This window comes from Acomys minous (assembly GCF_964271855.1).
Source record: "Acomys minous genome assembly, chromosome: 3".
NCBI classification, from domain to species: domain Eukaryota; kingdom Metazoa; phylum Chordata; class Mammalia; order Rodentia; family Muridae; genus Acomys; species Acomys minous.
Window position 1 is genome coordinate 74,622,386 of NC_140485.1, and position 12,888 is coordinate 74,635,273.

At 53.3% G+C, this 12,888-nt stretch overlaps 1 protein-coding gene across 1 annotated transcript; it reads left to right on the plus strand.

Annotated features, from left to right (window-relative positions):
• The first annotated feature begins 3,461 nt into the window (after positions 1 to 3,461).
• On the plus strand, positions 3,462 to 7,224 carry MAFB (MAF bZIP transcription factor B). Its single transcript, XM_084776772.1, has one exon. The coding sequence runs from the start codon at positions 4,339 to 4,341 to the stop codon at positions 5,308 to 5,310; it is 972 nt and encodes a 323-aa protein (XP_084632898.1). The 5' UTR covers positions 3,462 to 4,338; the 3' UTR covers positions 5,311 to 7,224.
• Positions 7,225 to 12,888: the final 5,664 nt, after the last annotated feature.

The following is a 12,888-nucleotide window of genomic DNA, read 5'->3' on the forward strand; positions in this document are numbered from 1 at the left end:
ACTAAAACAAAGCCAAAAAGAAGTGGGCATTTCTGTTGTTGTACAAATCCGGGCTCCACCGCTGTGCGCAGAGGGGGTGGGTTCTCCATCCTTGATGGGCACATGATGTAACTATGGTTGCTAGAGAGCCAAGAGGTGCCAGGCAGCATTTAGAATAGTACAAAACCTTTGGAAGTGCTTGTTTGGATTCTGATGGCGGTTGTGTCCAGGAGGAGCTAAGTGGAAGTGATAGCAGCTGTCCAGAGGGAGGAAGGGGAAGGACAGACTGCCCTCCACACCCTTTTGGAAGCCACAGACTTCCGGACGTTTTTTTTTTCAGGGAACGCTGGCAATAGGACATCTTCTCTTGGGATCATGTGAAGGCAGCGCAGACCTCAGGGCGACTTGTAAGAGAAGCCATGGGTGACGAAATATCCGAAGGCAGGCTTTTGCAGTTTTGTTGTTTTTCTTTCCAAACGCTAGTCTCTCCCCAGGAGAATTTAGGTCCTGGGACCCTGGGGTCCAAGGGATTCTGCTTGGTGACCGACCTGGGATGGTTGCACTCTGCTCTCTGTGAGGCTGTGAGTCTTCAACCTCTACGTGCAGAGAACTCCCCACCTAGTTCACATGCATGCGCGCACACACATACACACACGCACAGCACACACACGCACACACACACACACACACACACACACACACACACACACACTCCTCTCGTGTGCCGTTAATCTCACTCCTCCACTCGCAGATGCGCCTACTTGCTCACTAAGCACCTGCAGCCCTCGGGGAAGCCTGCATGAACCCCGCACCTTAGCGCAGGTGCCAGGGCGCCGCCCTAGTCTGAAAGCCTACTGAGTTTCTATCAGGTTACGCTGATGGCAAGGCAGAGATGCCACGAGGGCCACGCCTAGAGAACGCCTAGAGAACTCCGTGCACCACCTCTTGCTCTTAAATGGCTCGGAGAGTAACTTTTGCTCCTAAAATAGGAATGCCTTGAGGCGGTGTCTAGGACCCTTCAGAGTTACTCCATCACTGCGGTGTAGTTAGAAATTTTCAAGATGATACAGTTGGGCTAGCTTTGGAGTAAAAAAAAAAAAACTTAAATATGAGTTTAGGAGCTAGATAGGAACTATTTGGTATAGGGGCTCTGGCCGCTGTCAATCTGGGTTTTCCTTGGTGCCTGGGCCTCCCGCCTCCTTCCCCTTGCTCCCCCTCCCCTTGCTTCTTCCGCATCTCTCAACATCCCATTAAACTCGTACAGAGTGTGGGGCTCCCTCTCAAGAGGCGCCACAGCAGACTCTCGACCCGCTCCCTGTCTTTAGTGTTGGGGGGGGGGGGGAGTCCTGCTGTAATACCCAGGACCCGGAGGAATAATCTGCATCTCTCTCTCTCTCTCTCTCTCTCTCTCTCTCTCTCTCTCCAGGATAGACGCAAAGAAACGGGTTGGGGGAGGGGTAGGGAACATAGTACACTCTGAGATAGGCCAGCTAAAGCCCAGAAGAGGAGAGTGACTACAACAGAGATGGTCACAGGACAAAGAGGAGCCAAACTGCCAGGACAAAGGCTAAGTCCTCTAGACCCTGAGAGAACCGCGCGTCTTCTGGGGTTTTATAGCTACTAGAGCCCTCTTCAAGGGCCACATTCTTAAGAAGTGGGTTTCAGCTCTCGGGGATGACCGAGCCACGCGGGAACAAGCACAGCTTTGCTGTCTTCCCCAGTATTCCCGGGGGAGTGTAGAGTGAGGCGCGCACTCGGTGAAGCTCTGGGTCTCAGATAACTTGAAGGGGGGGGGGGGGAGGCGGAAGCTAAGGGCAGAGAGCCCGGTAGGAGCGAGAAGAGTACCGGCGTGGTGAGGTTGGAACCCCGGTTTGCCGAGACCCGGAACTCTAAACCCGAAGTGGCCTCAAAGAGTCCCATCTCCGAGTCGAGGTCCGAGCCTGCGCTCTCCTCGTGCCGCCGCAGCTGGGACTCTCGGAAGGCGAGTAGGTGTCCCCAGCGCCTGTCTTTATCGGCGTGAGGTTTAGTGGAACTGCTCAGGCTCTCTGCCTAGGCAGCCGAATCATTTCTACCGAGATCGCACTTTTCCAACGGTTTGAGGAGATTTCCCCAGCAGTTCACTGACCTAAACCTTTTGGGTGAAGTTTTAGTTAAAATACACTCATTTTGTTAAAAATTGGCTCCAGAGACCACTCTCTGTCTTGTCTTTCCTAAGGACTCAAGAAAAAAAAATGGTTTTTTTTCTTATTTATCGGGGGGCAGTTTTTCCCCTCCTTTTAGAGGGAAACAAAGTCTGGTCTGGTTGTCATTGCTGCCGGCCACTGGGCCCCTGTGTACGACGTCCTGTGCAGCCGGCAGCAGGGACACACTCAGCTAGCGCGCTTTGGCGGCTCATCCTCGGCTGATCTTTCCGCATCATGAGCTGGGAAGCAGAAAGCGACGCGGGAGGCGGGTTGGATCTCCGGATCCAGCGAATTCGACATCTATTCGATTTTGGCGTCGGGGTCGGGGTACGGGTCTGAAGAAAGTCCCACATTTCCGGCCCTTCTGGCCCAGGATAGGGAGTCTCTGTCTGTGTCCTACAGCCCTCTCTGAAAGCCTAGAGTACTGCGTTCTGTCTCCCCGTCTGCGTTCCGCAGAGGTTTCTCACCCGTTATCCCTGGACTCTCTCTCATTTTAGGATCCTGATCTTTCCAGCTCAGGACCTTTCCTAGAGGGGAGTAGGCCACAAGCAAACCTTGAAGGCTTGCATATGAAACTTCAGAGAGAGCGACTAGGGAGGACCCGTGGTTGAGTCCAAAGATGGGATCGGAGGGCCTGTGCATAGTTCCAGAGAGTCTGCCCTGGGTTCTGGAGAGTACACTGCCTGCGTTCAGACCTGGCTTAGTCAGATCAGTTTGTAGGACCTGATCGCGTCCGAGGCACGCCGTTCAAGCCTTCCCGCACCGTACCAACCAGTTCAGGGCGCCTTGTCGCAGCGCGGCCACTTGGGGTCGCACTTTATGCCTGTTTGACTCTCCCTGCAGCCGTCAGAAGCTGGGACCAGCTTAATCCTTACAAAACGTTCAGACAAAAAACAGGGCCCCGTCCCCCGGCAGCCTAGAGCCACTCTGTGCACCGACCGGTGTTAGTCTCGGCTCCGAGCTTCGGAGTTGTCAGGTTTCCATACGACTAGCCAGCGAAAGGTATTGAGAGCTGTGTGGCCCACTCCTTTTTTGTTTACCTTCTTTGGGTGCATTTTGGGGGTAGGGGTGAGTGCACGGAGCGGCGAGATCACTGGAGCTCTGTCTTTGGAGCTTCGGTCTCTAAACTAGCCAGGAGAGGACTGGTGTCTCTTGGCCAGAGAAACCTTAAAGGTTAAGAGTTAGGTCTGAACAGAACTCTTGGAGCCTCAACCCCGCCCCCCACCCTCTGCATACATTTGCACAGACCTCCTGAAGCACAGGCACGCCCGGCACACATTCACTCGGCCCGCGGCGCGGAGGACACACGGAGCGTCGCCCACTGGGCGGGGGCCGCTTGGGAACAAAGGGCCGGGGAAGCGTCATCCTGGCGCTTATTCTGAGCTTACTTGAGGGTGACACGGGCCGAAGGAGGGAGTGTAAAGAGTATCTAGGGAGGCGTGAGTGCAGGCAGAGGGGTGGGAACGGTGGCTTGGTCCAGGAGTGGGGCGCGCACCGAAGGCGAGCGTGCGGGGACCTAGACTCAGAGGGTGTTGGGGGTTGGGCTCAGGCCGGCCGTCCCACTCGGCTCCAGCCCTCCACCAGGCCTCAGCGGCTTCGGGGCTCCTCCGGTCTTCAGTCAGCTGACGCGGGGGGCGGGGGAGCTGTCAGGCACGCCCCGCCCAGCCTCTCTGGGCCGCGGGGGCCGTGCAGCTATTGGCCAACACGCTGGGCCGCTTGGGCCCCCGCGCTCCAGTGACATCAGGAAGCGATAAAAGGCGGCGGCGGCGCCAGCTCCAGCACAGCTGCACCGCCGGGCTGCGAGCGGCTGCAAGCAAGAAAGCCCTAGAGCCAAAGAGCCGGAGAGCTAGCGGCGGGCGCTTTGCCCCGCGCCTCCCCTCTGCCCCAACGCGCACCTCGCCGGCTTCTCTAATCAGCCCCGGCTCGACCTGACTTGGTCCCGGAGCGGCCGCAGCCCGGAGCTCCCGGGCCGCTCAGGCAGCCTTAGCCTCGGGAGGACTCTCTTGCGCGCCGCCGCGTCCCTAGACAAAGGCTTGGCCGGCGGCCCCGGCCCGCTGCGCCCTCGGCTCCCCGCCTCCCCGGCTTGCCGCTCTTCGCCCCCGCGCTTGGCTCGGCGCGTCCCGGCCGGCCGCAAAGTTTTCCCCGCGGCAGCAGCGGCTGAGCCTCGCTTTTAGCGATGGCCGCGGAGCTGAGCATGGGGCCAGAGCTGCCCACCAGCCCGCTGGCCATGGAGTATGTCAACGACTTCGACCTTCTCAAGTTCGACGTGAAGAAGGAGCCACTGGGTCGTGCGGAGCGTCCGGGCCGGCCCTGCACACGCCTGCAGCCGGCTGGTTCGGTGTCGTCTACCCCGCTCAGCACACCGTGCAGCTCGGTGCCTTCTTCGCCGAGCTTCAGCCCGACTGAACAGAAGACCCATCTGGAGGACCTGTACTGGATGGCGAGCAACTACCAGCAGATGAACCCCGAGGCACTCAACCTGACGCCCGAGGACGCGGTGGAGGCGCTCATAGGTTCGCACCCAGTGCCACAGCCGCTGCAGAGCTTCGACGGCTTCCGTAGTGCGCACCACCATCACCACCACCACCACCCTCACCCGCACCACGGGTACCCAGGAGCCGGCGTGGCTCATGATGAGCTGGGCCCGCACGCTCACCCACACCATCACCACCATCACCAAGCATCGCCGCCGCCGTCCAGCGCTGCCAGTCCGGCGCAACAGCTGCCCACCAGCCACCCGGGACCGGGACCGCACGCAGCGGCAGCGGCGACGGCTGCGGGTGGCAACGGGAGTGTGGAGGACCGCTTCTCTGACGACCAGCTGGTGTCCATGTCGGTGCGTGAGCTGAACCGCCACCTGCGGGGCTTCACCAAGGACGAGGTGATCCGCCTGAAGCAGAAGCGACGGACCCTGAAGAACCGGGGCTACGCCCAGTCCTGCAGGTATAAACGCGTCCAGCAGAAACATCACCTGGAGAATGAGAAGACGCAGCTCATTCAGCAGGTGGAGCAGCTTAAACAGGAGGTGTCCCGGCTGGCCCGCGAGAGAGACGCCTACAAGGTCAAGTGCGAGAAACTCGCCAACTCCGGCTTCAGGGAGGCGGGCTCCACCAGCGACAGCCCCTCCTCTCCTGAGTTCTTTCTGTGAGTCGTGGCGGGTCCCGGCCCCCGCCCTTGCCCTGGCCCAGACTCCCTGTCCTGTGTCCCTAGCCCTGGACTCCCTGTCCCTGCCATGGCCCCGGCCTTGACCTGTTTGAGAGAGAGGGAGGAAGGACGCGCGGGCCGCGGGCGACGGGCGGGAGCGCGGGCGGGTAGGGAACCTTGGCTAAGAAGAGGGCAGCGCAGGCCAGCGCAGCCTCTTAGACTTGGGCAGAGTCAGAGAGAACAGGGCGGGTGGGAGGTCCCAGAGTAACTTTTCTCCAGGCTGGAAGGCCGCGAGGCATATTCCAAGGAGTCGCCAAGGCCGTCTGGACACTTCTGGCTCTGAGAACTTTGTGAGTGGCAGGGCCGCCGCTTTGCAGCCCACAGCTCAGTTCGTCCCAGGAAGAGCAGAGGAGAGGAGAGGAGAGGAGAGGGACTCTGGAGTCCCCTTGGGCGCGAGGCAAGGCTGAGCTAAGGAAGGAAAACAGACAGATCTGTCTGTCCAGAGTCCGGAGAACACTGGCTCTCAGCCGGAGACGCGGGCCTCAGTTAGGACATTGGCGCGCAAAGGAAAAAAAAAATCTCATCAGTTTTATTGCCTGCTCGATTATATAGAAAAATACGAAAATCTGCATTAAAAATATTAATCCTGCATGCTGGACATGTATGGTAATAATTTCTATTTTGTACCATTTTCTTGTTTAACTTTAGCATGTTGTTCACCATGGATCATAACCCCCTTGTTTCTTTGGGTGAGAAGGGACGCAGTTCCAAAACTCCTGCGGCTGCGAGCGAGCGAAGTTTCAGTCGCCGGCCGGCTTGTAAATTGCCCGCCCGGCCAAACCCCATTGAGAACGTAGCAGCAAGCCGAAGTCTTTGTTAGGGTTTATATTATGGCATTTTTGTTTGTAAGTAAAAATAAAAGAAAGATAGGGAAAGAAAAACCCAACGTTGTCCTGGGGAACTCTTGGAATTTGTATACTCGGTCCCCTTTTCCTTCCCACTTTAGTTTTCAGTTCTGTTGGTGTTGAGGGAAAGATTGTAAAGGGAGAGACATCTGCGGAGATCCACAACCGTGCAGGAGCTTGTCCTCGACCACAGCCTGGTCTTCTGGCCAAATTGACCCCCTTCCTTGATACCCTCCCCCGCCCCCAGAAGAAAAGAAAGCAGACCGACTTCTGGCCTTTGCATCCTAAGGAGTCCTCCTAAGGCTGTTTTTGGAATCCTCCAGGAAGGCGCTAATTGCAAGCCTCCTCCCACAGAGCTTAGGGTGAAAGGATTTTCCCTACCTCTCGCTAGTTGTCAACGGTGACCTGAGCTCCCATTAAACCAAATGCCATTTTCAGAATGTACCAGAAACCCACGCATTGGCAAGTAACGCTGCAACTGTTGAAGCGCATTCTTTAGATTAATGCGTTATGTATTTCTCTGCTGTCGGGGATAGCAGGGAGAGTTGTTGGTGGTGTCCCACTCCCTTCGGTTGTACAGTAGTTTTAGGGGAGGTCTGGGTGTTTTTCTTTATTTGTTACTTTCATTTCTGCGGGTCAGTAAAAGGATTCAAGTTGCACTGACAAAACATACCAAAATGAAAGCGTACTTTTAAAAGTTCCCATCTGAATATGCTGGCGCTGCTGGCTGGATGCTTTTTTTGTTTGTTTGTTTGTTTTTGAGTTTGTATTAGTTGATAAATTTACAGTAATAACAAGATTGTATGAACCGCATGGTGCTTGCAGTTTTAAATATTGTGGATATTCGTCCTGCATCGGAAACGAGCTTTGGTTTTTACTGATTCAACTGTGTTGAAATCAAACTTGCCGCAACGCAACAGAAATTGTTTTTAATTTCATGTAAAATAAGGGATCAATTTCAGCCCCTGCTTATGATATGAAAATATTAAAATCTAGTCTTATTGTAGTTTTAATTCAGACTGGTTTCTGTTTTTTGGTTATTAAAGTGGTTTCCTATTTTGCTTATTAAAACCATGTAAATGGTGTTTATTTAGAGGACTGACTCCGTGTTTGCATGACTTTAAACTCTCTTGTTTCTTCAAGAGTTGTACTTCAAGTTTGGGACATTCTCTGGCAATGGACCCCCAAGCCAAGGCCAGGCAGATCACTTTCCTGTGTATGACTGAGTGTGCTATGTGTGAGCCTCAAATGTCTTCTCTGCTTTCCACCCTAGGTCCAAGCCCAGTCAAGAGTCCATCTGTATGCTGAGAGGGTGCATATCTGAAAGGGACACTCTACAGTGCTTTCGGGCTTGGCGGTCAGGACTAGGCTGCTGCTAGTCCGCCTGATGGTGGGGTAGTGAACAACAGAGGCTGGAGTTGCAACCTGGGTAGAGGAAGTCAGGCTTTTTTTTCCCTCTTCAGTTGCCAGTTAAGATCTGGCTCTTGCCTCTTGATGGGGGTTTTTGGGTCTTAGACTGCCGGCTCTCTGTACCAAGGCTTGCCCTCCTATTCCCAAGGTGGATGGGAGTGGCTGACACCTGACACACTAGATCTTAGGTAGGAAGCCCCTGCCTGCTTGGATATTTCTTTCTGGTTTAGTGTGTTTAGGTTGCATGGGGGGGGGGGAGGGCGGGCAGGGGGAGGGAGAGCATATCAGCCCTAAACAAGAACACTGCTCAGAGGTGCTTGGATTTCATCACCTCCTCAGACTGGAGACTGAAGGGCTTTGGGTGACTTAGCTTAGCAGCTCTCACAGTAGCCTGAAGATTCTTGACATGGAAGCGGGGTAGGGGGGCATACTATTTTCCTTTCATGGGTCCTTTGAAGATCAGTACCTTGTGGCCCTACACTGCTGGCAGCCTCCTTGGGGTCTTGTCTATGATTTAGATTGTCTGTAAGACTAATCTCTCTCTGGCAGTGGAGTAGAACACCCAGATCTTCGAAGAGGTCTGTGCTTTTGGCAATGGCTAGCTTTCTGTGGAGACTCCACGAAGGCTTCAGGGCAGAGTCTATTCTGCCTTCAAGTTCTATGCTGGGGTGGAATTTCATTATCCAGGTGGGGTGGTGTTATTGACCCAACAGGGGGAAGGAGCCCAGCAGGGAGGCTGAGTATTGGGGTAGCTTGAAAAGGAAGGGGAAAGTGATACGTACAGGGAACAGATTTTGGCCTGGATCCCTGGAGACTTGGCTGTGATTGGCATCTGAGGAAGAAGTTTGGGGGACCTAAAACAAACAAACAAAAACAAACAAGGAAAAAAAAAACCACCCAGAAACCACAGTACACCATATCGATAGTGCATTGGTGGTGTGATTTCAGCTCAAAGTGACTTGCCAAACCCAGGCCAATCCCCCAATGGAAACATGGGTTGGCAGAGAAGCTTTCCTTCCATTTGGGTAAGAGCAGCCGAGCCTTTTTCTTCTGCATGGCTGTGCTTGGGAATCCACTTGTAATTTCATATGCAAGTGCCATGGCAGGTGCTGATGTGTCTCCTTTAGGGAAAGAGGCCTTTGTCAGAATTAGAGGGGGTACCTGAAGAGACTGCACTGTGCAGGCCCCTGCAGCGATAAAAGGTGATCAGCAGCTTTCAGTGGGTGAGCCCTTAAATCTGCTGGTCTAATTCTGTCTCCAGCGTTCTAAACGGACTAGTGTTGTCTACTTCTGGCATTGCCATTTTAGGAAGGGTTGCAAATACCGAAGAATCGTCTCCACTTGGGTACAGAGACACTTAGACATACTCACTGAGGTCACTAATCCTGTGCATCCAGAAAGGACAAGGAGTGCCACCAGTTTAGAGTGACCAATGGCGTTTTAGAGATGACAGTCTCAAGACACAGCCCTAGTGACTCCTTGACGCATCAAGACATCCACACCCTACACTCACATTGATGGCACCCATTGAACATTAACTCTCCCCAGGGCCACATACAGGGAAAAGCTGAGTAGGGCGTGGAAACTCTTTGGTGAGGGGGGAGGAAGGCCAGAGCTTGTGCAGTTCATAGTTCTTAAACCAGGCAAGCCCTCTACTCGAAGCCGGTCTTTCGGACCCGACAGCATGCCACAAATCTGGGAAAGGGGAACTGGATACCCCGCAGGACCTTCGCGGTGCCGGTGCCGGGCCCCCCGTGGTACTCAGCAACCTCCATCCTTCTTTTAGGTTTCCGTTTCTCTCTACTGTTCCAGGACAACTCGGGATGCTCCACTCCCCCTGGGAAGAAAAACACTCCCTGTATCAAAATCTTACAGGCTTCCACTGATCCCACGTAGACAAGTTGGCGCTTGCAGACAGAGACAGAAACGCACAGACACCAATGCCGGGAAGCACTCAGTGAGCTCTCGTAGGCTCTGAGAATTGGGCTCCGTCCCAGGTCAGCTTCACTGCTGGGAGCAACCTCGTGGCCCTTGAGGCTTGTGCTTGGTCGGCTTTACTGCACCTCTGAATCTCACAGGTTTGAGAGACTTCCGGACAGCTGTCGCTGATGCCTCCTCCAGCTCAGCAGGGAAGGCCGTCAGTCGTCTGAGGTTCAAGCAACCTTCTCTTAGACTGTCTCTCTCTGCGTCTCTGTCTCCCCTTCCTCACCTCCCGGTCACCCCTTCCTCCTTTTCCTCTCCCCCCCCCCCTTCTCTGAGGCATTTTCTATTTCTTTAGCCTTCCCCTCCTAATCTTCTCTTTTGTTTACTCCCCTGTCCTTTATTCGAGGACAGGAGGACAGTGGGAGAGGCTGCCTAGAAGTCCCTAGAGCCTCGCAGGAGGAGAGGGGCGTGGGGGTGGGGAGTCGAGAGGCGGAGCTGCAGCCTAGGGGTTACCACACAGTTCCTCAACCTCGCTGTTTAGGATCTAGACCTCACTCTGCCCACCCTGCAGTTTTATTCCATTCCAGTGTCCGTCACTGTGGTTGGCTGGAGACTGCAGGCTGTCACACTTGCTAGCCAGGGCCGTGATCTCTGGCGAGGCTGAAGCTGGTCACAGATGCGGCCCTTCTTCCTTCTTGTAGTCACAGTAGGTCTTTATCACTTGCCTCCGGGTATTTCTGTGGCAGGACAGCTCCCTGCACTTGCCAGTCAGAGGCTCCTTTTTTTTTTTTTTTTTTTTTTTTTTTTTTTTTTTTGTTCAGGGGCTGTCCAGGGGCCTTCTGTACCAAAACTCACGGTGGAAATTGTCGTCAAGATCCACACCATGTACAACACTAGGCTGACCACTTGGCCCTGTTCTCTCATTTCCAGTCCATCTTTGGTGTAGCAGCAACCTCTAGATTAGTGTTTGGAGAGCCCCTTAGTATGCTTTCTGATGCAAAGCTCCACTGTTTTACAGACCCTTTGATTTCCCCCAAAGGAACTCTCAGGATGAGTAACTGTTTACCCCCCCTCATCCCCCCACTGTCCACTCCCCCACTCCCCACACCCCACCCCCACCCCCTGCCAGGTCTGAAGGCCTCTCTTCCCTGCAAAGAGACTTTGGCCCTGGTGTTTGGATTTATAGTGTAAGGAACTCTTCTTCCCTGACCAAAATAAATTTCTTCCGTTGCATATCCCCAAGAGCATTTCTTCAGCCCCCACCCTGCAAACCCACCCCGAGAGGAGTCAGTTCCACTGGAATAGCGGCTCTGCAGGGCTGCTCAGCACAGCATCCTGGGAAGGCAATCTCCACGGAGTGGAGGAAAGAGAGATCCTGTGGCGTGGTGTATACCTGAGTGTCAGGGGCAGCCACCAACGTGCATGCGACTTGCCTTTGAGGGCTGGGGCTTTCCTGGCTGAGAAGATAGGTCCTTTCTTTTGTGAGAAAGCTGCTGGAGGAATTTTCTGGCCAGGAAGCACTTCTTTTTTTGGGGGGGAGGGGGAAACATGGGGGAGTATACACTCACCAAGGCTTTCCTCCCTGTAAGTTCCTCAGCATCCTATGTACATCCTCCAGTAAGTTCCTCAGCATCCTATGTACATCCTCCAGTAAGTTCCTCAGCATCCTATGTACATCCTCCCGTCCATCTGAATACCTTCATTTGTCCTAACGAGCTTCTAGGCCTCCTCCCAGTTTTGATAATTTTCTTTTCCCATTGTCCTACGAATGCTGTCTTAACTGGTACATTTAGATCCTATCAGAGCTAACTGTTCTCACTTGGAGGAAATTAAAGATGTGAGAAAAGTTGCAGCTCCAACACGGAAAAACCACCTAAATTAATAATAAGGATTTGTTCCAAAGCAGCATTCGGTTGCAGCAGCCTCTTGGCATTCTTTGCGAGTGAAGTTGCTTTTAAGTAAAACGGCAGCAATTCATTAGGTATTCTGTTTTATTTTATTTTTCTTTATCAAAAAAAAAAAAAAGGAAAGAAAGAAAGGATGCCATCTTTGGGCTGGAGGGGGCAGCTGCAGAGGCACTGGGAGGAGGCCTGGAACTTTCTGGAAGAAGCAAACTATATTTGGCATGAGAAAGCCGATAAAGTGTATACATCTGGATTGTGGTGCGCTGTGCATTTTACCAGGGCTGAGGTTTCTGAGGCGTCTTCCTCCCAGAGAATGGGCAGGGATAACAGGGATGGGTACGGCGGGTGTGAGTCACAGTCGGCCCGAGGGGTGGGCATTGGTTTTTGGCTTTAGGGTTCCATCAGATACTGCAGATGAGGCTGCACTTGCCTCTCAAATTCCCTTCTCTCTTCTGACCCATTGGCCTCACTGCCCTGAAGCTGCCAGTTACAGTTCTGCCTCAGAGTTCTACTCAGAAGGGACATGCCATGAGAGCACCTGGACTCAGCTCTGCCTGCTCAGAGTGAAGAGAGGTGTATTTCCCAACATGGGGCAGGCTTTGCCCCTGCCCCTGCCTTCCTTTGTTTTCTGGGAATCTGAAGAACCTGGTATGTGGATTTTTTTTTTTTAAATGGATGCAGGACAGGACAGGCAGGTCACAGAGATGTGATCCAGCCATTGGCATTTAACTGAACTTTGCAGTATAAGCTGCTGGTATCTAAGGGCCAGGAGTGGAGGGAACAAGGCCATGGGGTCATCGCTTGCTCAAGTCACCAGAGGAGAGTCTAGAACAGAAAGCCATATTTACCTAGTGCTCAAATTTAATTTTTGTCATGAAACCTTGTACATTCTTCTATAAATTCCACATCAAAGACATTCAACCCCGTATAGGTGAAGTTGGGGTGGGGGTCAGAAACAGCCTTCTTTGGGGGGGGCATCAGTTTCCTTCCTAAATCTCTTTGCACAAGGTGGTCATTGATTTTTTTTTTTTTTTTTTTTTTTTTTTTTTTTTTGCTGCCGGATATTTATTTTTTCCAGTCACAAGGTTTCCTGCCCAAGCGAAGACATGAACCATTGACACAGCACGGCAACTTGACGACAAGGGCAGTTGTCATTCATCCTGCTCTCTGACGGAGGAGAATGATGGCGCAGAGGCTGAGCGTGTAGAAGCGGGGCATGCTTGTCTGGGAGCATCAGTGCTATTTGTGATTAACAGACGGTTCGCTCACTCTTCATCTGCTTCCGACTGAACTTTTCAATAAATGGATCCTGGTGACTGGAGCAAGTGTTCCTAGCAGAAGCAGCCTCTAGGTGAGGCAATTTGGATGCAATCATCCACACTTTAACAAAGGCTGTTTTGGGTGTGATACTGACGTTTCGGAGCTAACATAGATATGTTT

Bases quoted from the DNA above. Each gene is read 5' to 3' on its own strand.
- MAFB (XM_084776772.1), top strand. From the start codon at position 4,339: ATGGCCGCGGAGCTGAGCATGGGGCCAGAGCTGCCCACCAGCCCGCTG.